Source organism: Chiloscyllium plagiosum, chromosome 34 (genome assembly GCF_004010195.1).
Source record: "Chiloscyllium plagiosum isolate BGI_BamShark_2017 chromosome 34, ASM401019v2, whole genome shotgun sequence".
Classification (NCBI taxonomy): domain Eukaryota; kingdom Metazoa; phylum Chordata; class Chondrichthyes; order Orectolobiformes; family Hemiscylliidae; genus Chiloscyllium; species Chiloscyllium plagiosum.
The window spans coordinates 3,731,839-3,757,898 of record NC_057743.1 but is presented as its reverse complement, the minus strand read 5'-3'; the positions used below and the strand labels follow the sequence as shown (position 1 = coordinate 3,757,898).

General features: G+C 42.1%; 1 protein-coding gene across 3 annotated transcripts in view; it reads right to left on the bottom strand.

Annotated features, from left to right (window-relative positions):
• The window catches only part of epha8 (eph receptor A8), a 523,624-nt gene that overhangs the window by 85,058 nt on the left and 412,506 nt on the right, over positions 1-26,060 (bottom strand). For 2 of the 3 annotated variants that reach the window (XM_043675512.1, XM_043675513.1), the window contains exons 12-13: positions 23,887-23,948; positions 17,782-17,991 (exon numbers count right to left, since the gene is read on the bottom strand). In XM_043675512.1, the coding sequence (XP_043531447.1) occupies positions 17,782-17,991; positions 23,887-23,948 (272 nt within the window). Of the gene's footprint in view, positions 1-17,781; positions 17,992-21,522; positions 21,588-23,886; positions 23,949-26,060 lie in introns of those variants that run through there. The other variant, XM_043675514.1, reaches the window with a different exon arrangement.

The following is a 26,060-nucleotide window of genomic DNA, read 5'->3' as shown; positions in this document are numbered from 1 at the left end:
TAGCCAGAACTTAATTTTTAACTGTTTTCCTCTTTATGAGGCAATCAAAATTCAATGTTTTGCTTTAAGATAGACAGTAGAGCTGCACACTCTAAAGGGTTAACAAGTCACCATTTGCTCTTCAGTGAGAGACTTCTTTGCAGTGAATTATATTTTAATACTTTTATCAAAGGTCCACTGTTGAAAGAAATTCAGATTAAATTTGGAGCATATTTGTACAATGGCAGTATTTGTCAAGTTAAATAATATGGATATTATGTTTTATGTTCAACAGCATCCACTCTCTAACCGTCAATCTCCAATTCGATTATAAAGCACCTCATGGGAACAGACACAAAGCTCATGTAAAGGGAAAGGAAATAAAATTAAACTACAGAGGAAAATAGTTTTTTTGGACATTAACAGTTCAGAATTTCATTTTAAGTTCAATAGGCTCTTCATAAAAAAAAAGGTTGAGGGAAGAAACAGACCACAGAATGACCAGTAAGCATTCTAGAAAGCTGATAATATTTAGTTGCTTTCTCTTTCAATACAGGAAATGTTTAAAATGAAATTATATCCAGTCTTTCCAAAAAAAAGATCAGAAATTTACAACATTCAGTCAAAGTAATTCACTCCTTGTGAGAATCAAAATCTGTTGATGATGAGTGAGGTACAGCTTCTCCATCCAGCTGAGGTGTGTAAGATGGTGTCTCTCCATCCAGATATGGAGTGTTAGATTTGTCTCTCCTTGCAACTGTGCAGTTTGAACAAGATACAACCTCTCTGCCCAGCTATGAAGCATAAGTGAGTTTCCATTCTCTGTGCAGTTGCCTTGCTGTGCCATTAAAGATTTATTTCATAACGCATACTGACAATTTTTCACCTTTACTCCACCTCTCACCTTTCCCTTCTACTCCCAATTGATGCAATTCCCCTTTGAACGTTATAACCGAGTCAAAATTTATTACCATTGGTGACAGCCCATTGCAGAAGTCAAAGGTCATCCATTTTCTCAGCAAAATTCATTTCCTATAAGTAACCCAGCTGCTCTTGTAAGTATTTCTGCAAGACCAGTGTTTTTTTTATTTGTGATAACCTATTGAACTAAAGCGAAATGAGAGATACAAGAAGCTGCTCAAGTACTTATGCTGAAAATCTAAATAATGAATGCCCTTCACATTACGAAAATTTGAAACACCAAATTTAGTTTAAAACAACAGAATTTTAAAAAGCTGGTATTATTATAAGTGACTGAGAAACTATCAGATTATTGCAAATCTAAATGGTTAATGTCCATACTGTGATCTGATTGTAATTGACTACATGATATGTTGTGACAAGACTTTTAAAACTTACACTCGTTTACCTGTCACAGATGGATCTGTCCATGATGGTATTTGTAGGGATGACCAATGTACTGTCTTGTACAGATTTACATTTAAGCAAGCTTCTATCAGGACACAAAATACTTCACTTCCAAGGGAACTTCTATTGATTTTCTTGAGGGCTATCTTTTTGATTTTCAAGGACTACTTTTTGGTTTCCAGGAACTCTTTCATTTGTGCTTACTTCCTTATCAGTTTATATCACCTAGTCATGGTACCCTATGTATGCATACATTGACATGTGAGATACTTAGACTCATCCAGAGCAGAATTAGAAGAATTCACCAATATCCTCTAAACATTAATTTTGTATTAAACGTAAAGCCACAACTTACAGCAATACATTAAATATTTTGCTTCCTAGGAAATTAAACTGAAACAAGGCAAAAGATATATATAGCAGCATCTTTTTTTTCCAAAATAACTGACATATGCTTCTACACACAAAACGCTATCACACTGAACACATGTTCCACAGCCTCCAAAGATCACAGCAAATGGACTTCCATTGCATATTCACAAAGCTGGAATATTTTAAGTGGGTAATTACAACTTTGTATACTCCTTGTCAGATCTCAAACTCAGGTTTAAATTTAACAATTGACAGTGTTCCTTTGAATCGGCATTCATTATATTTTTACCTTTCTAATATTCCTAAATGTATGCAGCCTTAAGCTTGAAATTCCACATTCATGAAGAATGTGTCACTCTTTAAATCTTCCTGGCTCCTTGTTAGCTGAGTATTTCTTTGTTTACAAGCTTAATACCATTTCCTTTCCCCAGCAATAACCTTACAGCTTCTTTAATCTGCAAATCTCCCAGTAACCTCCATTATCCCATCAGCCTCACTGAAGAATCATTCTTTCCCTCATCCTGGGAAGTTATACAAATCCCATGAGAGAATAACATTCAGGCAAGTGAGGAATATTCCATCACACTCCTGGCTTGTGCTTTGTAGATGGTGGACACACTTCAAGGAGTGAGGAGGTGAGTTACTTGCTGCAGCATTCCTGACCTGCTCTGACCTGCTCTTGTAGCCACAGTATTCATATCGCGAGTCTAACTTAGGCTAACTTTTTCTGAGTAACTTTTTATTTATTGTAAACTCTTCCAAAATATTTGACTTTTATAAAGCCTTTCAGAGGGTTCCAGACATTTAGAGTTCTCCACTGGGCAATTCCTATTTCCCAGTCAATTCCTTGAGAGTCTGCTCTCATGGAGATTCTACAGGCTTTCCATGCACAACTCCTACTTACACTGGAACAACAACTGTATGGCCAGCAGAAAATCTACCCGATTAAACATAGAAATCTAGTAATAGAAGTAGGTCATTTGGCCCACTGAACCCTCTGCACCATTGAAGATGATCACAGCTGATCTTCCATCTTAACACGATACTCCTCCTCTTTCCCCATACCCGGTGACATCTTTACCCACTAGAAAGCTATTTCTTCTGAAACACACTCAATGACTTCGCCTCCGTAACTTTCCACGATGAAGAGTTCCATAGGTTCACCGTCGTCTGGGTGAAGAAATTTCTCATCTTAGTCCTAACTGATCTACCAACTATCATTATACAGTGACCCCTCCAGCTGGAAAACATCATCCCTGCATTAAATCTGTCCAACCTGCTCAGAATAAGAGTGAAAAATTCTTTCAACTCTTGAACACACAGGCAGAGCCAGTGAAAATCAGCCAGCCACTCAGCTGAACGTCGGGGGTCCCTTTAAACACCACCAGTGTGGGATTCTTACTGTTGCTGATCATAGTTGTGAAGGTTATAGCTGAGGCTTGTGCAATATTCTTCACAATCTGACTGACCTCGTAATCTTTTGGCTTTGCCAAGCCTCTATCAAGGTGGCACAGTGGCTGGCACTGCTGTCTCACAGCACCAGGGACCCAGCCTCGGATAACTGTCTTTTGGAGTTTGCACATTCTCCCCATTTCTGCATAAGTGTCCTTTGGGTACTCCAGTTTCCTCCCACAGTCCAAAGATATGCAGGTTAGGTGAATTGGCCATACTAAATTCCCCATAGTGTTCAGGGATGTGCATTAGTTAGGAGTAAATGTAATAGGGAGGAGGAATGGGTCTCTCTTCAGAGGATTGGTATGGATTTGTTGGGCCAAATGGCCTGTTTCCACATGGTAGGGATTGCATGTTCTAAGTATCACACATTCCTGCCCATTTCAACAAAATTCAATGTGGTCCAAGCTGGGTCCACATTGCCTCCAACTGAAAAAATGGGTGCTACGTTGTGTCAATTGTTGGAACATAGAAGTTGGGAAGTTATTTTGAAATTGTACAGAACATTGGTGAGGCCACACTTGAAACAAAGGCCGTAATACCATTTGTCTTTCTAATTGCTTATGTTAGTTTATAGGTCCAAGTTTTTTTTAAAATTCATTCACAGGATGAGGGTGTTATTGGCCAGGCTCGCATTTATTGCCCATCCCTAGGGCAATTAAAAGTCAATCACATAGCTTTAGATCTGGAGTCACATGTCAGACAGACCAGGTAAGCATGGCAGTTTCCCTTGCTAGAGGACATTAGTGACCCACTGAAAGAATAGCTGATCACAGTTGAACTAAATGTGGGGCATGACAGCAAATCTGGAACCACTCAGCTCGGGAAAGACTTGCCCTGCATTGTCACTTTTTACTACAATAGTGATCGGTGTTGAAAAAGTGTGTGGGGGCTACATGTTGGGTAAGGATGGAGTTTGGTTGCCCAGTAGAGCATCCTTGAGATTTTCTGCAGAAGTGGATCCATGGAAAATAACACAAAGGAAGAACCAGATTTGTAGGGAGAGATAAAAACAGTGTCAGAATAAGATAATGAGTGATAAGGCACAACCTGCTGGACAGACTTGCTTAAACAAATAGGCTGTTTCACAATCTGCATTGAACAAAGGGGGAGAACTGTAGCCATACAAATATCCACTAAGCGAGCAGTGCAAATCATTGGTTTGTTTTCAGAACATGAATAATTCTAGTGAGTTCAACTTTCTGCAGAAAATGGCAAGAATTTCAGAACGTGATGGCCATGAAACAAAAACTGAATCTGACGGATTCAATCACCACAAACAGCCCTCCCAATTTATGACCACTGGTTTCCATTTACATGAAAAATAGACTGAATCTCAGATTGTGATGATCATACCCTGCAGCAACACACAAAATCCTGCAATCCAATCAAATGAAAACAGAACTTGATTCATTTGCAAAAAAGCAGTTGCCTTGTCTATGCAAAGTCGGCTGTCAGTTATACTGCAGGCCACGCCAAAACCAATAAGGCTCTAAGCTACTTAATCCTCTTGGCCAGTTGTGACAGAATATCGGTTTCAATACAATTCCTTCAGGAGACCAATTAGGTACTCAGTTTAAATCTTTGTGGACAACTTTAATTTCAAACCTCGAATAATTATTTGAAAATGGTGATAATCACATTTGCCGATCAAGCCCATTTTAACACATATTTTGGTGTTCTGCCAAATTATACTACTACTGGGTGGACAGAGATTATGACATAGCTCATTTTCAATTGAAATTACAGAATATACATCACAACTTGAATAGTTAGCCACAGCCTGATTACTTTGGGTAATAAACAACGTTTTGTTCCTGGGCAGTGTTATTGGTATTGAACTGACATATTAACATAAAATTAAAGAGAGTAGGCCATTCAGCCCCTTGAACCTGCTCTGTAACAGGCTGATGTGTCTGTCATCTCAAATTCACATTTCCAACCTCCTGATAACTTTATCCCCTTGCTTGACAAGAATCCATCTATGATGGAAATGTGTTGCTGGAAAAGCGCAGCAGGTCAGGCAGCATCTAGGGAAGAGGAGAATCGACGTTTCGGGCATTAGCCCTTCTTCAGGAAATGCCCGAAACGTCGATTCTCCTCTTCCCTAGATGCTGCCTGACCTGCTGCGCTTTTCCAGCAACACATTTCCATCTCTGATCTCCAGCATCTGCAGACCTCACTTTCTCCTCAAAGAATCCATCTATGCCTGTTTTAAAATATTCAAAGACTCTGCTGCCACTACTTTTTCAAGTAGGATTCCAGAGCCTCAGAAAAAAACACCTCACCTGTGGTTAATGGGCAAGCCCTGATTTTTAAAGTGAATCTTAGTTCTAGATTCTCCCAGAAGATGAAATAGTCCCTCCTTACTTACCCTGTCCAGGCCTCTCAAAATTTCACTTCTCAGGCAGCGAAGGCGGCAAATGGTTTGTTGGTTTTCATAATGAGAGGATTCGAATATATGTCTTGCTGCAATTGTACAGGGCCTGGGGGGGAAGGGGGTGACAGTTTAGCTCATTTTACTGGATAGTTGGTTGGTGAAGCAGTGCGATGCCAACAGCATAGGTTTAAGCCCCACACTGACTGAGGTTACCATGAAGGACTCTCCTTCTCGCCTCACTGGAGGTGTGGTGGCCCTCAGGTTAAATCACCACCAACTGTCTCTCCCTAATGACAGAGCAGCACTATGGTCTGGAAAGATTATGGGAACCTACAACAACAGGGCCTCAGTGAGACATATTGCATATAGTTTTGGTCTCGTTCATCTGAGGAAGGATGACCTGGTTATGGAGGGATTACAACAACAGTTTAACAAACTGATACCTGGGATGATAGTAATGACGTATGAAGAGAGACTGGAATGGTGAGGGCTGTATTCACTGGAGTTTTGAGGAATGAGGAGAGAATCTTTAGAAACTCATAAAATTCTAACAGGACTGGACAGAGTAAATGCAAGGAAGGTCTTCCTGATGACCAGAAAGTCCAGAACAGCTTCCACAGTCCAAGGATTGGGGGGTGGGGGGGGCAGTGTAGGCCATTAAGGGCTGAAATGAGGGGAACTTTCTTCACTTAATGAATGGTGAGCCTGTGGAATTCACTACCACAAATAGTGATTGAGGCCAAAACACAATGTTTTCAAGGAGGAGTTAGATACTATTTGATTTCTTTAATCCTAAGAATTGTATGAGGAGAAAGGGGAAGAAGGCACACTGCTGGATAGTCAGCCATGATCCTACTGAATGGTTGGGCAGGCTTGAAGCCCCAATGGCATACTCCTGCTCCTGTTTTCTATATATGTTTTATGTCCTATATGTTCTAAACATGTCTAATATGTTTTAATCAAGTCACTTCCTACTCTTCGAAACTCTATTGGATATAATCTAACTTGTTCAACTCTTCTTCATCAGTCAACCCACTCATTTCAGGCATGAGATGAGCAAACCTTCTCTGCGCTGCCTGCAAAACATTCCTTCCTCAAACAAGGTGACCAATACTGTACACAGTGCTCCAGGTGCAGTCCCACTATTGTTCCATATAACTAAAATACAACCTCCCTACTTGTGTAGGAGACAGTGAGGACTGGATGCTGGAGATCAGAGTTGAGAGTGTCGTGCTGGAAAAGCACAGCAGGTCAAGAAGTATCCGAGGAGCAGGAGATTAGACGTTTCAAGCATAAGCCCTTCATCAAGAATGAGGCTAGTGGGTCGGGCTGAGGGAAAAATAGGAGGGAGGGTGTGGTGGGGGAGAAGGTAGTTGGGAATGTAATATTTGGATGAAGGTGAAGGAGAAGGTGATAGGTCAGAGCGGGGAGTGATGGACAGGTCTGGAGTGCGGTGCCGGGTTGGAGGCTTGGGACTGGGATAATGTGGGGGGAGGGGAAATGAAGCAGCTGTTAAAATCCACATTTATCCTGTGTGGTTACAGGGACCCAGTGCGGGATAGGAGGCGTTCCTCCTCCACATGTCTGGTGGTAACGGTTTGGTGGTGGTGGAGGCTCAGAATCTGCATGTCCTTGACAGAGTGGGAAGGGGCGTTGAAGTGTTCAGCCATGGGATGGGTGCAGTTGGTGGGTGTGGGTGTCCCAGAGATGTTCTCCGAAATTATCCGCAAGAAGGTGTCCTGTCTCCCTAATGTAGAGAACACCACATCAGGTGCAACAGATGCAGTAGATAATATTGGTAGAGGTACAGGTAAATTTCTGACGGATGTGGAAGGATCCCCTGGGGCCTTGGACGGAGGTGAGGGGAGTGGTGTGGGTGCAGGTTTTGCACTTCCTGCGGTGGCAGGGAAAGGTGCCAGGAGTGGGGTGTGGGCCGATGGGGGGGTGCGTGGATCTGACGAAGGAATGGTCTTTTTGGAATGCTGATAGGGGTGGGGAGGGAAATAGATCTCTGGTGGTGGGGTCCGTTTGGAGGTGGCAGAAGTGGTGATGGATGATGCGTTGTATTCAGAGATTGGTGGGGTGGAAGGTGAGGACCAGGGGGGTTCTGTCCTTGTTGCGTTGGGAGGGGTAGGGTTCAAGGGCAGTGGTGTGCGAAGTGGAGGAGATGCGCTGGAGGGCATCAATCTGGGAAGGGACCAGGTCTTATTATCACAGTCTGCAATTACACACTACTTATTGTTAGTCACTAACAGTTTCTATTAGCAGCCATTCACCATTCTAGCCATTCTACCCCTCCTTTATCTTTCCAATTGTCTTCTCTCTTGTCGTGCTCTATCCCCACCTATCATTTACCTCTTAACTCCTCCCCTCACCCTATCTTCTGCACAATAAACAGACAATTCCTGCTATGGTCTGTTCTGAGGAAGGGTCACTGAGCCCCTCCAAAAGATTTTGATTTTCCAGCAATTTCAGTTTCTGTTTCTGAATGACATCACTTGCTGTTTCGGTTTTTATTTATCACATACTGCCAGCTGAAAAAGATTCACTCACACTGACTCTCTGCCTCCTGTGAGCCAAGACAATATGCTACTCCTGCACTATGGGCTTTTATTTTCTGCAATGTTTATAACATGCAATCAATATGTAATCCATATGTCGATAGAATTCTTCCACGTGTATCACTGCAGCTTTCTAAAAAGCTGTCATTATTTTTATGTTACGTCGAACTCAACAGTATGGTTATTTGTACACAACCTGCTCACCAGTCTCCCACATGTGATTTTTTTTTATTTTTATCATTCATCAATTCTACTAAGTAGTATCTGCATCTTCAGTCCATGAATTTAGGTCATCACTTTCTGTTGCGCTAATTTCATCACAAACCTTCATATTTTGCTAGATTCCTAAATGTCCTGTACCCTTCAAAATTGAATTCCTAATCCATGTCATCCTGTATCATGTCTGTTAAAGACTACCAGATTATACCTATTAATTTCTATTTACGCTCTCAATTCATCCATTTTGGTTTGAATGCTACAACGTTCTGCTAAGGAATTGAATTTTGCACAGCTCTGAGCATGCTGCTTGTAGCCTAAATAAACAGTGTTTAGCAGCTGTAAGAACCCTCGTCTGAGCTTGAAACAACATTCAAAGGACCCACATGTGAACACAATGAAACAATGATAACGCTGGTGACATCAGTCCAGAAAATGATGCCCTCTCAATAATCTGAAGAGCCACAAGGCAAGGTTTAGCAACCAACAGGCAAGAGGATCCACTGAAGATTTACTGAAGATAGTGGCTCGGTGGCTAACCCAAAGTGGCAGCATGTCTGCACCATTACAGTAGTCCCTGCTCTTTCAGAGATCCTTGATTGTGGCTGAAGGTCCAATGTGAGCACTGACAGAAGATGTGGAAAATGCAGGTCCACAGGATCACTTCAAGTCTTCATTGAAAGCAGCAAGAGCACCAAGTCAGTACTTCCCAGACACATTGAGCTGTATTTTGAAGTGCTGATGTTGTGGTGGTAAGCATGGGTGACAAGATTATCCAGCAGAGGATATCCAATGCCTTCATGGGGCAAATTTGAACACTCACAGTAAATCTGCAATGCACAATCTTCTTTTTGGACGGTACGGTGGCTCATTGGTTAGCACTGCTGCCTCACAGCACCAGGGTCCAAGGTTCGATTCCAGCCTCCGGTGACTGTGTGGAGTTTGCACATTCTCCCCGTGTCTGCGTGGGTTTCCTCTAGGTGCTCCGGTTTCCTTCCACAGTTCAAAGATGTGCAGGTCAGGTGAATTGGCCATGGTTAAATTGCCCATAGTGTTAGGTGCATTAGTCAGAGGGAGATGGGTCTGAGTGGGTTACTCTTCAGAGGGTTGGTGTGGACTGGTTGGGCTGAAGGGCCTGTTTTCACACTGCAGGGAATCTAATCTAAATCAGACGGATCATCTTCAGAGAAAAAGAGGGTTCAGCAAACTGGACAAGAAGCAGAAAATATGGGAGTTGCAAACATTCCTGGTCAAGTAGGTGTTGTTGGCTGCACACCTAATGTGATGAGATGTACCAGGGTATTGAGGATCATTCTTTGGGGGAAGGGAGGAGAGTACGATAAAAATTAAATAATTTGTGTAAGTTAACACCATTCTAGAAATTGGATTTCAAAACAGATGCAGACTACTTCTATGTAGAGTGTTCTTGTGGATCAGTGATTTAAATACAATATTTTATAGGGAGGACACAACTGAGCATAGTATTCATGGAATAATGGTAATACTGTTAGATCGTGACAAGTAAAGTCAACATTAACACCATGAACTTTAATTTAAAAGAATTTTTGATGACCAAGGTTAGTTTTTAAATTCAGTTTCAAATACATGTGGGTTGAATTCAGAAGCCAGTTTAGTTTGTCCCTGGATGAAAATTCCAGTGAAGTTCAATTCGGTAGATAGCTTGAATTTGAACAACTTTTAAGCTACAAGAGTTTTGTTAGAAGTCTGTAGGTTATTAGCTCTGAGGAAATTTAGGCTATCTGAAAAGTTCATGTCAACAGATTTGGCCAAGACTCAAATTGTGTGAAAACTGTCAGGAGTCAGTTAAAGAGAATGCAAACAAGGGATTGAGATCAGGGTTTAATTTCTCTGGGCTTGAACCTCTGTCATGGACAGTGTCCAGGAAACAGCTTGAAGCTATGTTTAACTATGTATTTAGACAGCGCTCTGTTATATAAACTTAGAGATTGTTCATTATTTTTATTACTTAGTTTGTCTAATAAACTGCTGTAGTTAGAAAATCTGAAGGCTCATGTGAATATATTTCCATTGCTTAAGCATATTAACAAATTAAACGCAAATAAATATGATCTATCAAGCCTGATTTCATTCTGGGATCCATCCTGTGCTGTTGTAACAGAGGATAACAAGAGCTGAAATCATAACAAATTGTAAGAGATTGGCATAACAGTGAGTACATGCAAACATCTCAAAAGACAACAGCAGCAAGGAACAGGAGAGAGTATGTAATAACAGCATTCATAAAACGTCTCCAGATAAAGTGCCAAGAGATATGAAAGGCAACTACAGACAAACAGAGAAGGATTTTTTTAAAAGTATTTCAGACAGCTACGGATTGAAGTCCAATTTCAGAAACTTGACTATCCAATCTAGGCTGATATCGCCAATGCACTAGTATGGTAATGCTCTCTGTCAGTGTTGCCATCTCTTGGGTAAGACACTAAACCACAGCCCTGCCTGCCCTCTTAGATGAGAACTAAAACCTCTATGGCATATATGAGCCAGGAAGTTTCTGGTGTAATCTTCTTTGGAGACAGACTCAAAATGTTGTCTGTTTCTGTCTTCAATGATGCTAACAGGTCTGCGGAGTTTCTCCAGCATTTTCTGTGTTTGCTGCCCAGAACATTATCAGGATGCCACTGCCTCCTCCAAGTCACTAGCCATCTTTCATTAAGAGACCAGACATGGAAACAAACCTTTCTGCTGGATGTTGACGAATTGATGGTGGTTCTGCACTTTGACCTGAATGTATGACATGGTGTAGAACTTTAAGTCCTACTTAGAGCTCACAAAGGTCAGAGAGCATGTTAGGAGAAAGTGAGGACTGTAGATACTGGAGAGTCAGAGTCAAAAAGTGTGATGCTGGAAAAGCCCCACCAGTCAGGCATCATTTGAGGAGAAGGGTCGATGTTTTGAGCATAAGCCATTCATCAGGAATATGGAGGGCACAGGGAGCCGAGAGATAAATAAGGGGATGGGTGGGGCTGGGAGGAAAGTAGGTGGGATAGTGATAGTTGGATGCAGGTGGGAGGTAATGGTGATAGGTTAGTGGAGTCGGTGGAGCGGATTGGTGGGAAGGAGAATGGACAGGTGGGACAGGTCAAGAGAGCGGTGTAGAGTTGGAGGGTTGGATTTGTGATGAGGTGGAGGGAGGGTAGATTTGGAAATTGGTGAAGTCAATGTTGATGGCGTGTGGTTGTTGGGTCCCAAAGCAGAAGAGGAGGCGTTCTTCCTCTAGTTGGCCAGTGGCTTTGACTTGGTGGAGGAGGCCCAGGAATTGTATGTCTGTGGGGGAGTTGAAGTGATTGGCCACAGAGTGACAGGCTCATTTGGTGTGAGCAGACCAGAGATGTTCCCTGATCCACTCTGGTAGAGGAGATCACATCAAGAGTAATGGATGGAGTAGGTGAGACAGGTCGATGTGCAAAAAATCTCTGCCAGATTTGAAATGATCCTCTGGGGCCTTGGACGGAGGTGAAGGGGGCAGGTGTGGTTGCAGGTTTGCGCCTCGTTGGGTGGAAGAGAAAGATACTGGGTGTGGAGGGTGGGTTGGTGGGGGATGTGAACTTAATGAGGGAGTCTCCGAGGAAATGTTCTCTGTGGAAGGCAGATAGGGTGGGGAGGGAAATATATTTTTGGTGGTGGGATCTGACTGGAGGAACCTGCTTGGGAGAGGTCACAGCACAGAAACAGATAAGTGAATATTTTTAAGTGTGGCCTTACAGTAAGTCTGCAGTAGTGAGTAGGGAGTGTTGTTTCTTGATTTTATGTTTTATTTGAGATATACCTCTTGATTAAACTTCAAAATATAAGCTGTAAATATTAAGTTAGCCTGGGGCAGTGTTTTATAGAGGAATAAGACAACACTATTTTCTGGGTCTGTTGACTGAAAGAAGCAAAAATGGCCCTTAGTAGAGTGATAAACCCTTCTTGTCAGATGTGGGAGTTCAGGGAGAGTTTACATACTGAGGATTGTATCTGCAATAAATGCCGTTGGTTGTGAATCCTACCAGATTGAATGGACCAGTTGGAGAGACAGTTAGAGGCAATGAGGAACCTACAAGAGGATGTGATGGATGGCAGTTAAAGGAAGGGAGAAAACTTGCAGATACAGTCATAGATGGGTTATCTCCAGGAAAGGTAAGAGAGGTAGGCAGGTCATGCAGGAATCCTCTGTGGCTATCCCCATTTCAAACAAGTATGCTGTTTTGGAAAATATAGGGGGTGATGGATTCACAGGGGAATGAAGCACGAACAGCCAAGTTTCTGGTATCAAGACTGGCTCTAGTGCAATAAGGGGTATGGTGGGTTCCAAGAGATCAATTGTGTTTGGGGACTCTCTCAGTCAGAGGTACAGACAGACATTTCTGTGGTGAGCAGTGAAAAATCGGAATGGCGTGTTGCCTCCCTGGTGCCAGGATCGATGATTTCTCAGAGACGGTGCAGAATGTTCTCAAGCAGGAGGTCATTGTACACATTGGAACCAATGACATAGGAAAGGAAAAAGGATGAAATTCTGAAGGGAGAATATAGAAAGTTAGGCAGAAATTTAAAAAGGAGATTCTCGAGAGTAGTAATATCTGGGATTACTCAAGTGTTCTGAGCTAGTGAGGGCAGGAATAGGAGGATAGAGCAGATGAATGCATGGCTGAGGAGCTGGTGTAGAGGAGAAGAATTCACAGTTTTGGATCATTGGAATCTCTTCTGGGGTCGAAGTGACCCATACAAGAAGGATAGATTACATCTATATTGGAAGGGGACTAATATACTGGCAGGGAGATTTACTCGAGCTGAGGAATGAGATTAATCGGAGACTGGTACAGTTGAGAAAACGATTAAGTCAAACAGTCAGAGCAGGCAGGCACAAAGCAGAGCACTAGATAGGACTGATAAATGAAACTGCATTTATTTCAATGCAAGAGGCCTAATGGGGAAGGCAGATGAACTCAGGGCATGGTTAGAAACATGGGACTGGGATATCATAGCAATTACAGAAATGTGGCTCAGAGATGGACAGGGCTGGCAGCTTAATGTTCCAGGAAGGATAGAAAGGGAGGCAACAGAGGAGGTGGAGTGGCATTTTTGATAAGGGATAGCATTACAGCAGTTCTGAAGGAGGATATTCTTGGAAATACATCCAGGGAAGTTAGTTGGTTTGAACTGAGAAATAAGAAAGGGATGATCACCTTATTGGGATTGTACTATAAACCCCCAAATAGTCAGCAGGAAATTAAAAAACAAATTTGTAAGGAGATCTCAGTTATCTGCAAGAATAAATAATAGGATGGTTATGGTAGGGGATTTTAGTTTTCCAAACATAGACTGGGACTGCCATAGTTTAAAGAGTTTAGACGAATAGAAATTTATTAAGTGTGTACAAAACATTTTCTGATTCAATATGTGGATGTACCGACTAGAGAAGGTGCAAAACTGAACCTAATCTTGGGAAATAAGATGACTGAGGCAGGTGACTGAGGTGACAGTGGGGAAGCACTTTGGGCCAGCAACCATAGTTGTATTAGTTTTAAAATAGTGATGGAAAAGGATAAACCAGATCTAAAAGTTGAAGTTCTAAATTGGACGAAGGCCAATTTTGATGGTATTAGGCAAGAACTTCCTAAAGCTGAGTGGAGGCAGATGTTCGTAGGTAAAGGGACGGCTGGAAAATGGGAAGCCTTCAGAAATGAAATAACAAGAGTCCAGACACAGTATATTCCTGTCAGGGTGAAAGGAAAGGCTGGTAGGTATAGGGAATACTGGATGACTAAAGAAATTGAGGGTTTATTAAGAAAAAGAAGGAAGCATGTGTCAGGTATCATCAAGTTAGTTGAAATGAATCCATAAAAGAGTATAAAGGCAGTAGGAATATACTGAAGAGAGAAATCAGGAGGGCAAAAAAGGGGACATGGGATAGCTTTGGCAAAAAAAGTTAAGGACAAGCCAAAGGGTCTTTAAAAAATACATTAAGGACAAAAGGGTAACTAGGGAGAGAATAGTGCCCCTCAAAGATCAGCAAGGCGGCCTTTGTGTGGAGCCACATGAGATGGGGGAGACACTAAACAAGTATTTTGCATCAGTATTTACTGTGGAGAAGGACATGGAACATATAGAATGTAGGGAAATAAATGGTGGCATCTTGAAAAGTGTCCATATTACAGAGGAGCAAGTGCTGGAAGTCTTGAAACACATAAGTGGATAAATCCCTAGGACCTGATCAGATCTCATGAAATACAGGAAGAACTAGCCATTTGGATACAGAACTGGCTCAAAAGTAGAAGACAGAGGGTGGTGGTGGAGGGATGTTTTTCAGACGAGATGCCTGTGACCAGTAGAGTGCCACAAGGATCGGTGCTGGGTCCACTACCTTTCGTCATTTATATAAATGATTTGGGCGTGAACATGAGGTATACTTAGTAAGTTTGCAGATGACACCAAAATTGGAGGTGTAGTAGACACCTCAGATTACAATGGGATCTTGATCAGGTGGGCCAATGGGCTGAGGAGTGGCAGATGGAGTTTAATTTAGATAAATGGGAGGTGCTGCATTTTGGGAAAGCAAATCTTAACAGGACTTATACACTTAATGGTAAGGTCCAAGGGAGTGTTGTTGAACGAAGAGACCTTGGAGTGCAGATTCATAGCTCCTTGAAAGTGGAGTCGCAGGTAGATAGGATAGTGAAGGCGGTGTTTGATATGCTTTCCTTTATTGGTCAGAATATTGAGTACAGGAGTTGGGAGGTCATGTTGCAGCTGTACAGGGCATTGGTTCGGCCACTTTTGGAATATTGCGTGCAATTCTGGTCTCCTTCCTATCGGAAGGATGTTGTAAAACTTGAAAGGGTTCAGAAAACATTTACAAGGATGTTGCCAGGGTTAGAGGATTTGAGCTATCGGGAGAGGCTGACCAGGCTGGGGCTGTTTTCCCTGGAGCATCGGAGGCTGAGGGGTGACCTTATAGAGGTTTATAAGGTCATGAGGGACATGGATAGGATAAATAGACAAAGTCTCTTTCCTGGGGTGGAGGGAGTCCAGAACTGGAGGGTACAGGTTTAGGGTGAGAGGGGAAAGATAGAAAAGAGGCCAAAGGGGCAACTTTTCGACACAGAGGGTGGTACGTGTATGGAATGAGATGCCAGAGGAAGTGGTGGAGGCTGGTACAATTGCAACATTTAAAAGGCATCTGAATGGGTATATGAATAGGAAGGGTTTGGAGGGATATGGGCCGAGTGCTGGCAGGTGGGACTAGATTAGGTTGGAATACCTAGTCAGCATGGATGGGTTGGACTGAAGGGTCTGTTTCCATGCTGTATATCTCTATGATGCTATGACTGCAGGTGGAAAAAACGGCAGAGGATAATGTGCTGTATCCAGAGATTTGTGGGGTGGTAGGTGAGGATTCAGGGATTCTATCCTTGTGGTTGGAGGGGTGGTGTTCACTGGCAGAGGTGCAGGGGATGGAGGGTATGTGATGGAGAGCATTGTTGATCACATTGGAAATAACCAAATGGCTAGTTCTTTGTCTATTCAGTCCTTGAAATAGGCGGACATCTGCCATGTCCAGGAGTGGAATTGATACTCCTGGGAGCAGATACTTCAGAGAAATTGGGAGTAAGGGATCACGTTTTTACTCGAGGTGTGTGGGGAGGTGGGAGGGTTGGGGTTGGTGGGAGGGTTGTTGGTGTGAAGAGGTGTAGCCAAGGTAGCTGTCGCAATCAGTGGCTTTAAAATAGATGACTCTGTTGAGTTGGTCGCTGGAGACAGAGATGGAAAGGTCCAGGAACAGGAGGGATGGAGTTGTCAGAGATGTACATGTGAAATTGAGGTCAGGGTGGAAGGTGTTGGTGAAGTTGATGAGCACAGGGTGGTGCAAATACAGTCATCAATGTTGCGGAGGAAAAGGTGGGGGATTGTGCCAGTGTAACTCCGGAAGAGGGACTGTTCCATGTCTGTTACCACAGGTTATAGTGATGTGGATTTGGTTAAAAATAGGACATGGAGAAATGGTTTTGAATGACACCATGTTTAATGAGTCCTGTGTGTTTCAAGGAGAATAAATGGGATCAAATTGTGAGCCCATCAGGTAAAACCTGGCCCTATTCGGTGTGCCACAAAACATCACAAGGCAACCCAATATGACAGATAATGGGGTAACCTTTCCTGTCAGTTTAGTAATAAATCCACAAGCCAAATTCTCTGACAATTCAGCATTCCTTCAGTAATGAACAGAAATTAGACTGATCTCATCTGCACAATTAAGAAACTCAGAAAGCTTTGACGATGAATCTTGATAACTTAAAGATTAGATTAGATTAGATTAGATTACTTACAGTGTGGAAACAGGCCCTTCGGCCCAACAAGTCCACACCGACCCGCCGAAGCGCAACCCACCCATACCCCTACATTTACCCTTTTTAACCTAACACTACGGGCAATTTAGCATGGCCAATTCACCTGACCCGCACATCTTTGTGACTGTGGGAGGAAACCGGAGCACCCGGAGGAAACCCACACAGACACGGGGAGAATGTGCAAACTCCACACAGTCAGTCGCCTGAGTCGGGAAGTGAACCCGGGTCTCTGGCGCTGTGAGGCAGCAGTGCTAACCACTGTGCCACCGTGCCGATCTAATCTAATGATTCGTACATTATTCCACACTGCACTTTGCACCTATTGCTTTGTACTTGGAGTTTTATTATATCACAGAATGATTGTTTGCAGCCTTACCTCAGTGCAGTCCTTGAACGTAATGCAAAATGATCTTTTAAAAATAAAAGACCTTTGAAGTGAAATTGAAATATTAGCTTAACTTATCAATAGCTTGGTGTCAGCCATTGGCCAGGGGTGACATACTAACCTGTGTCAGACAGCTATGGATTGAAGTCCAATTTCAGCAACTTGACTATCCAATCTAGGCTGATATCCCCAATGCACTAGTATGGTAATGCTCCCTGTCAGTGTTGCCATCTCTTGGGTAAGACACTAAACCACAGCCCTGCCTGCCCTCTTAGATGAGAACTAAAACCTCTATGGCACATATGAGCCAGGAAGTTTCTGGTGTAATCTTCTTTGGAGACAGGCTCGAAATGTTGTCTGTTTCTGTCTTCAATGATGCTAACAGGTCTGCGGAGTTTCTCCAGCATTTTCTGTGTTTGCTGCCCAGAACATTATCAGGATGCCACTGCCTCCTCCAAGTCACTAGCCATCTTTCATTAAGAGACCAGACATGGAAACAAACCTTTCTGCTGGATGTTGATGAATTGATGGTGGTTCTGCACTTTGACCTGAATGTATGACATGGTGTAGATGCAAATTCTGATTTGATAAAGAGCTTGCAGTTCAATAATCACTTTAGACCGCTCTAACATCAACAACACTGTCTATGTTAGAACATCAACAAGAAAGCAAAACATAAATTAAGATTCTAAAATTTACCGTAGTGGTGTAAGCTGCATCTGGATCATCTTCTAAAATTCGAGAGAGACCAAAGTCTGACACTTTACACACCAAGTTACTGTTGACCAGGATATTTCGTGCTGCAAGGTCCCTGTGTATGTATCCCAAGTCTGACAAATACTTCATTCCAGCCGCTATCCCACGAAGCATTCCAACAAGTTGGATGACGGTGAACTGACCATCGTGTCTCTATAGCAACAGAATTTTTAAAAAAAATCAGTTTCCAGTGATTCCAGTCAGCTAATGCCACAAGGACATTCTTCATAAACAGGAAAAAAAAAAATTCTCTTCGAAAATGAATCCAAGCAATGAGTTTAAGTTTGATCCGGAATAAAATCTCTATGTTTCAGAACTTCAGTTTACAACACATGCTCACTGAAAGGAAACACCAGGACAAAGTCTCACTATCAATGCCCAGACAATCTCAATGAAGGAAAACTCAAGTCAGCTTAACCAGCATTTATTGCCCGAAACGTCGATTTTGAAGCTCCTTGGATGCTGCCTGAACTGCTGTGCTCTTCCAGCACCACTAATCCTTAACCAGCATTTGTGTGACCCAACTCCCCAGTTTACTGCCTAAACAGAGGTGGTGAAAAATTAACAATCTCGTCATTCCACCACTACAGGTGGTAAGAACTTCAGGGAAATTGCACAGCAAACTGTCAGAGCCACTCAGAGATATGAACATTCTCAGAATATATTTGGAGAGAGATACAAAAAGTGCCTTCATGTCAAACACTGGGCAAGATGATTTTAGCAGGTATTTAAAGAGCGGAGGGAGCCTTCTTTGGGTTGCGCTATTTTTACTAGATGCTGCTGGTCCATTTGCCCTGCCATTTTTGGATTATTTGCTGCCATGCTCCTTGATGCTATAAAGGTGTGTGTGTGTAACACTTGCTGGGTGACAGGTGTAGCCCACCTACTATGTAGGCATCAATTTGAATGGTCAGCATGGTCATTGCTTGGACTTACCATGGGTCGCTGGGTAAATTATCCCTGACATGTAAAGCTGAATTTTAACTTCAAGTGAGGAAGGGCTAGCAGGAAATCAAGAGTCGAATGGTCCTACAGCAGGTTTTGATGTGGTTCTTTAGCTTAGCCATGAATCATCTTCCAGATTCCTGTTTTTCCAACAAAGTGGAATGATGTGGGAGTAATCAAGTTACATTAAATGAAGCACTTGATCAGCATGACTTGATGGGAGAACTACAATCAGTTCAAGGCACCACAATTTAGGAAAGATATGAAGATTTAAAGAGATTGTGCAGGAAGAATTCATGAAAATTGGTCTAGGAATGAGGAACACCAATCATGTCGATAGATTGGAGACATTGAGACTGCTATCTTTGAGCTGATAGAAAATTTGATAAAGATACTCACAATCATGAGGAGCCTGGACAGACAGGGAGAAAGCTGCTCCCATACATGGAGCAATCAAGAACTAGTGAGCAGACATTTAATATTATTGGGGAAAAAAGCAATGATGATACAAGGAAAACCAATTTTATGGCAGGAGTGTGGTCAGGGTCAGGAATGAACTGCCCAAGAGTATGGTGGAGGAAGAGTTAATTCAAGCTTTTAGAAAGAAATTGGATCTGTATCTGAAAGGAAACACTTAGAGCTGTAGAGAATACAAGGGAAGTAACAATAGGTGTATTGTCCCTTCATGGACACAACAGCTGATGGCCACCTTTCCTGCTCTAACCATTCTATGGTTCTCATCTGCATGATGATAAGCTTCTCCTTTCTGAACCATCAGCCAAACATTAATGTTTTGCCCCATAACAGAATTTGTTTCAACGTCACAAGGCCTAGCAGAACTGTTGAGATTATTTGTGTCTTTTCTGAACCATACTTACAGAAATGATTAATTTTGATGAATGCCTTAAATTAATAAGTAGTAATAACATTTACATATTTTTGGTGTAGAGGATTGATTACATTGAAAATTTCTAACTTATTAGTTAAAACACTGGTATTGAATTTTGCGACAAGTATTTTGACGCACGTTCATTAAACTGTCTTTTTCAGAAAATCTGTGTGGTAACTGGGATCTCTGCTCATGTACTATGAAGAATGTAACTCAGCTCTGCATCGTCATCCTCCTGAAAATTTGCAATTTGTGTTCTGAAGATTCAAATTCGTATTTCGTCTGACTAAAGTCACTTTGAGTAAAATAGGGAAGGTTTGAAGGAAGGGGAATGGGTCTGTGAAGGCTAATCAATCAGATAAGTTTGCAGCAAGGCGGGGCTTGAGATGACCAAGGCCCTCGAGTCTTCAGGAATGAATAAAATTCCTTGAAGCGATGGCTTATTGGCTGAGTTGTGTTCAGCTCTGAGACACTTGATTGGCCAAGACCTGCTGGAGATGTACGCTTCCTGCTGTGCGAATCTGTGAGGAAAGGTATCATCACCCTCATCTACAAGTGGAAGGGGAGAGGGAGGAAATTAGAAATTGGTGACCAATTTCATTGCTGAATGTGGATTACAAAATCATGAAGATCACTGGCAAACAGATCAGGCCTGTCCTGCTCTGCGACCAAACTGTGCTGTACTAGGCAGGATTATCTCAGAGCCTCATGATCTTCAGGGATATGATTTCGGCTGTGCAGGATAGGGGAGTGGATACCTGAATCATCAGCCTGGACCAAGAGAAGGCCTTTGACAGGATTTTGCACACCTAAAATGAGATCTGACCTCTATACCAACAGTCTCAATCAATAGATGGGAACGAGAAAGTTTCCTGATCCAATCTGGGGTCAGGCAGGTTTGCCCCCTCTCTCCTACCTTGTTTGTGTGTTGCATTGAATAATTTGCTGAGTCTATGAGGAAAGATGCGAGCCTGAGAGGGGTAACCATTCCAGGCAACGGAGGTCTGAAGACTCCTTGTTCATGGATGACATTGCTGTTTTCTGCTCATGAGCATATGTGACTAGTTTGAACTGGCCTCAGGAGCCAAAGTAAATAGAGGCAAGGGCAAGGCCATATTCTTTGGGAATGAACCAACTGATCCTTTATCCCCTTCACCTTCAGGGCAAATTACTTGAAGGTTCTGGGAATATGGTGTGCAAAACTTGGGAGGAGCGTATCACCAAAGTGAGGCAGAAACTGGACTTTTCGGAGCACCACTCCCTCTCCATTGTGGGTAAAAACTTGGGTTCATCAGGTGTGAGGCATTGTCTCTGTTGTTGCATGGGGCATAGGTCTGGCCCATTCCCAGAATTCGCACCATTGTAGTCACGCGAGTCATCCTTTGCTACATATGGAGATCTAAGAGGGACTCTGGCCAGACACCATGTACAAAACTCTGGATTGGGGTGGGGGGAGAAGATGGGAGGAGGATTGTATCCAATACAGTCCTCATTCTGGTCGCCACCTTTGTGCACAGCTGCATGCAGACCCTTGGTACACAAACACCAAGTATCACTATATACTGAGGTTCTACCTGGCCCTGGTGTTGCAAAGATCTGGCCTCATTGCCATGGAACATCCAAGTAGATGGACAATTCCATATCACCTGTCCTTCATGGAGAAATTTAAAAAGAAAAATAATTTTGATCACAAGTCTATCAGGAAGTGGTTACTCATAGCATCCTCTAGACCCTGCGGGAAAAGGAAGAATGTGGATCCCGTCAGTTTACTTCCTGAGAAGACTGCCAAAGTCATTTGGCAGAATGCCTCATCACCAGAACTTTCCAACAAGCACCAAAACGTCGCTCAGCTGGTGATGAGAAGGGCACTGAGATCCTTCACGTCTGCTCAGACTCTGTGCTGCCCTCGAAGTATCTGCAGTAGTGATGGGGTGGGGGAGGGCGGAAGGAAGGATAGAGATTGTCACACATCTCATACAAGAAAGTGCCTTTGCAAAAGAACTCTGGAGAGTAATGCAGTGCTTCTTGTCGAGGTTAGTCCTGAGCAGCTCCGTGATGCAAGACTCTGCACTCTATGGTCTATTCCCCGGTCGCACACTGACACAAACATTTTCTGCACCTGGAGAACCATCACCTCACGATGTTTTTTGGTCCATCTGAAACTCCAGAGCAAGGAGCAGACCTTGACACAGTGTTGCAGACTGGCACAGTCCAAGGTCCAGGACGATGTGCTGAGGGATGCACTAAAGCTTGGGGCAGCTGTTGCCAAGGAGCAGTGAGGAAGTACTATCATCTATGGACTTCTTGCCAGAGTTAAATGGGGTCTGTTCAATTATAGCACCCTAAATGGTGCCTCAAACATATACAAATAAAGTCTTACATAAGTAAGAAATGCCTTGGGTTTGTTTGTTTTGCATATGTAATGACTAAACAGAATTGAATTGCTCTTGTGACTATGTATGTATGTAAAGATTTTTTATGTGTAGGAGTATGTTTTTTAAATAAAAAAGGATGGGTAGTCCAGTGGGATTGAAAGTTAAAGGCAGAATGAAGCAGGTTTGGGTGGAGAATTGGATCCATCCAACCCAAACCAGATCTGTTGTTTTCAGTTAAAGTTCTTCCCAACACTGTTCTCCTTATCACAATTTATTCTGGACGCAGAAAAGCTATTGTGGATTTGTCACCTGGAAATGCACTCTAATTTTCCACACAATTCCATTTAACTGCAATAAGCCTGGGCTATCATTCCAAACACAAACCTTGCTAAAGATACCAGAGAAATTGCACATGCAATGATGTAATGAGTGATCCTTTACCCTTGATGCATCATTAACAGATTAGATGAGTCCTTGTTACAAGTGCTTGAAGAATCAATCTCATATTTGAGTCAAACATGCCCTTTAGAGATTATAAAATGGAGAAATGGTTTCCAACCAGTAAGACTCAATACATTAACTCTTTTTCTCTCTCCAAAGATGCTACCAGACTTGCTGAGTTTCTCCAACAATTTTCAGGTTTTATTTCAGATCCCCAGGACGTGCAGTATTTTGCTTTTGCCCTTTAAGGATCATTTATTGTAAATTACAAGTTAGTGTCCCCTGGTATTCCCATCGAGTGTGAACGTTGAAGGTGGTGGATGGGGTGTGACTCAAGCTTTTTGTTAGGTGGTGTTGAGCTTCTTCAATGTTGTTGGAGCTGCACATTTTTAGAAGTAATCCATCACATGCCTGACTTGTGCCTTATAGATGGTGGACAGAATAGTTATGAATGCCCAAAGTATCATACATTGCCAATGATTTAAACAGAAAAGCACTTGCTTTGACCCAGATCTGCTCAATGTATTACACTTTTTTTAAAAACAAATTCAATGTGGTAAATAATGTACATCTACTCTTAAAGGGAGCATAGCAAACAACTGCTAAAATGTTGTAGAGTCTGTTAGCTGTGCTGTTTGTTTTCCTGCTCCCAAGTCATTGCATTTACAAAGGGGGGAAAATGCAGTTATCAGCCCATTGTACACAAAACAAAATATTTTGCTCATTTTGCAATTGTTTGATTGGAATGAAAATAGTGTTACAATTTCAGGATGAACTTCTCGTATGCATTTATGAAGTGTTGGCAGAAAGCACAGCAAAATATATAAATCATATTTTAATCATATTTTCTGATTACCACTGAATATAACATTTTTGCAGAATAGTTTGATTTAGCTTTTCCTTTTAGTGTGAGTGAGCATAAAGATAATGTTATTTGTTATCATTTTCAGGGTTAAATCAGTGACTAGGAATAGCTGGATTTGGTTTTCAAATAAAACAGGAGTCACATTTTGAACTTGGTTCATAACTCCTGATCCACAATCAGATTATAAATGGCAGTGGTTGTAAAATCTAATTTTGAACAAATGATTTAAGCCTATGAAATATTGCTTGTCTGCATTTAAGTGTGCAGCACAGCAGAGGCCAACATCTTTATAAAGAGAAGAGACATAAAACAATAATTGAATGCGTTGGAAATTTGACTCTCTTCTCATTTTGAATCTTCTCTTCAAAATTTCTCCCAATCATATACTGCCAATTAAATTATCCAATCATATATTCATCACATCTAATATGAATAGCTTTTTAAAAGAGAAAATACTTACTAGGGTTATATAATAGGAAGCATGAACCCAAGTTTGATGAATATTCTGTTTGAATAAGTGGAAATAAGCTTACCCTCAGAAATGAATCCAGCGATCCATTCTCCATATAGTCAGTAACTATCATCACTGGTTTACCTGGAAATGAAATGGTCATGAAGCATTGAAATGTCTCACGTCTTTAGCCCATAATGGACTGAGCACAGAGTAATTCTACAATCAGCAGAGGCACAATACACATGATAAGCAAGAACTGAGAACATGGGGCGATGGAGTTCTGACATGTATAGCCTCTGTCTATCACAACTGATTTGTTCTCCTATGTTGCTGTCTCTAAATGGGATGCCCACTTAGATCCTAATTCAGTCTGTATGTTTCTTGGCCTTGTTGCTTCATCACACTATAGTTTGCAGTCTTTCAACATTTGTTGAAAGGCCTTGGACCTAGATTCACCTGGTTTGATCTGCAGAAATCCATACTAATCTCCCCTTTAACAAAACCCAGTTTATACCTTCTGTGCTATCTAGTAATTTTTCCACTTTCACATTCTCTTTTAACCCCTGCTCTGCAGGAGTTGGTTTCCTTTACCTTAATTCATACATTCCTGCTGTTGAGCTCCCTTTGCATTATTATAATTTGCTGTCTGGCACACTACAGCAACTCACCAAGATTCTTTTGATAGCACCTTCCTACCTTTGAACATAGGACAAGGGTAGCAGATACATGGGAACACCATCAGCTGCAGGTTCCTTCCAAGCCATTCACCATCCTAGTGGCAAGATGTAAATCTTATTTTCTGCTTCTCATTGTCTGGGACTTGCAAGGAGGAAAGGGTCAGAAGCAAGAGGAAGTGGGTGCCTTTCCCTCCATTTGAGTGCCCCTAGATTGGGGCCATTGAAGCCCACCCTCTAATTTGGTAGTCAGGTCACCATGGCTTCCTGTTGGGAAACTAGTCACCTGTTTCTCTGGCCAGGTAAAGTGAGTAATTGGGGAGAATATGAGTTTAGCCTCTTAACTGATCACTTCAGGGCTTTAATTGCCACAGGGTTGAAAAAGTCACCCATGGGCTCTCTTACTCAGCGCTGAGTGGTTAAGGTGACTAGGAGGAGGTGGGTTTCTAATCAGGGCCATTTGTCCAACTTCTGCCCAACTTCCTCATTACTTCCAGTGAAGGGAAAATCACACCCCATTCCTATCAACACTTCTCCAACATTCTGGAATTTCAGCCAGTTCCCTAGGCTTTTTCCTCAACTCAGTGCTGCCTTAAACATTGCATGCTTCCTCAATTTCTGGTTGCCATGAACATTGAACTGTATTTATTTCCTGCAAAGCATCGGGAGCAAATACTGTCCAAGAAAACAATGCTATTCTGGTTGGTATGTTAAATGAGGGCTACAGTAGTGCAATGCCTATGATATTTAAAATACATGAAAAGAAATTCATCTTGTGTCCACAACAAGGTTATGTGCTCAAGCACATGCCCAAAGGCCAGAAGCAAATTCTGCAATGAGTTACATAAAATCTACCTAAAAAAAAAGTTCATTTGGCAACATTTGCCTCCAGTGTCCTCTGGAACCACAAATGTAACATTCCAAACATTTCCTGGATTGTTGTTTGAGTGGTTATTTCAGGACCAGTGAATAAGCCACACCAGACTTTGTACAATTGCCAGAATTTCACTTTTATGTTCTTACAACTGTAGGAGGCATCCAATTCACATCTTTAAGAAGCCTTGGACGACTTACCTGTGAGTGATTTGAGGCATTCAAGAGGGCATTTGGATGATTACTTGGGTAGAAATGGCATACAAGCAAATAGAGAAAAGGCAGAAGATTGACACCAGTAATATAACTGATGTAAGCACGATGGGCTGAATGGTCTCCTTCTGCACCATAATAATTCTGAGATTCTGTGTCTAAGGGCTGTCCAAACAAAAATGGCATCCTAAGCAATGCAGCTGCAGTACATTTGTTGAAATAATGTGCAGGTATTTTACACAGGAAAGATGGACTATTTGAATTTCACTGCGATTGTACCTTCCTTGGAACATTTGGTTCTAAGTTATACAAGAATGATACAATAGATACTGCTGGGGCAAATATGTGGGGACAGATGTCAAGTTAGAGAAGATCAGACCCCATATGTTGGTGTAGGGTGTTGTGTACGGAAAGGGCGATTGGGGTCTATATATCGAGGATGCAAACCCAATGTCTAAGCAAATGGTGCTTGCTACATTCAGTGTCTGACTGG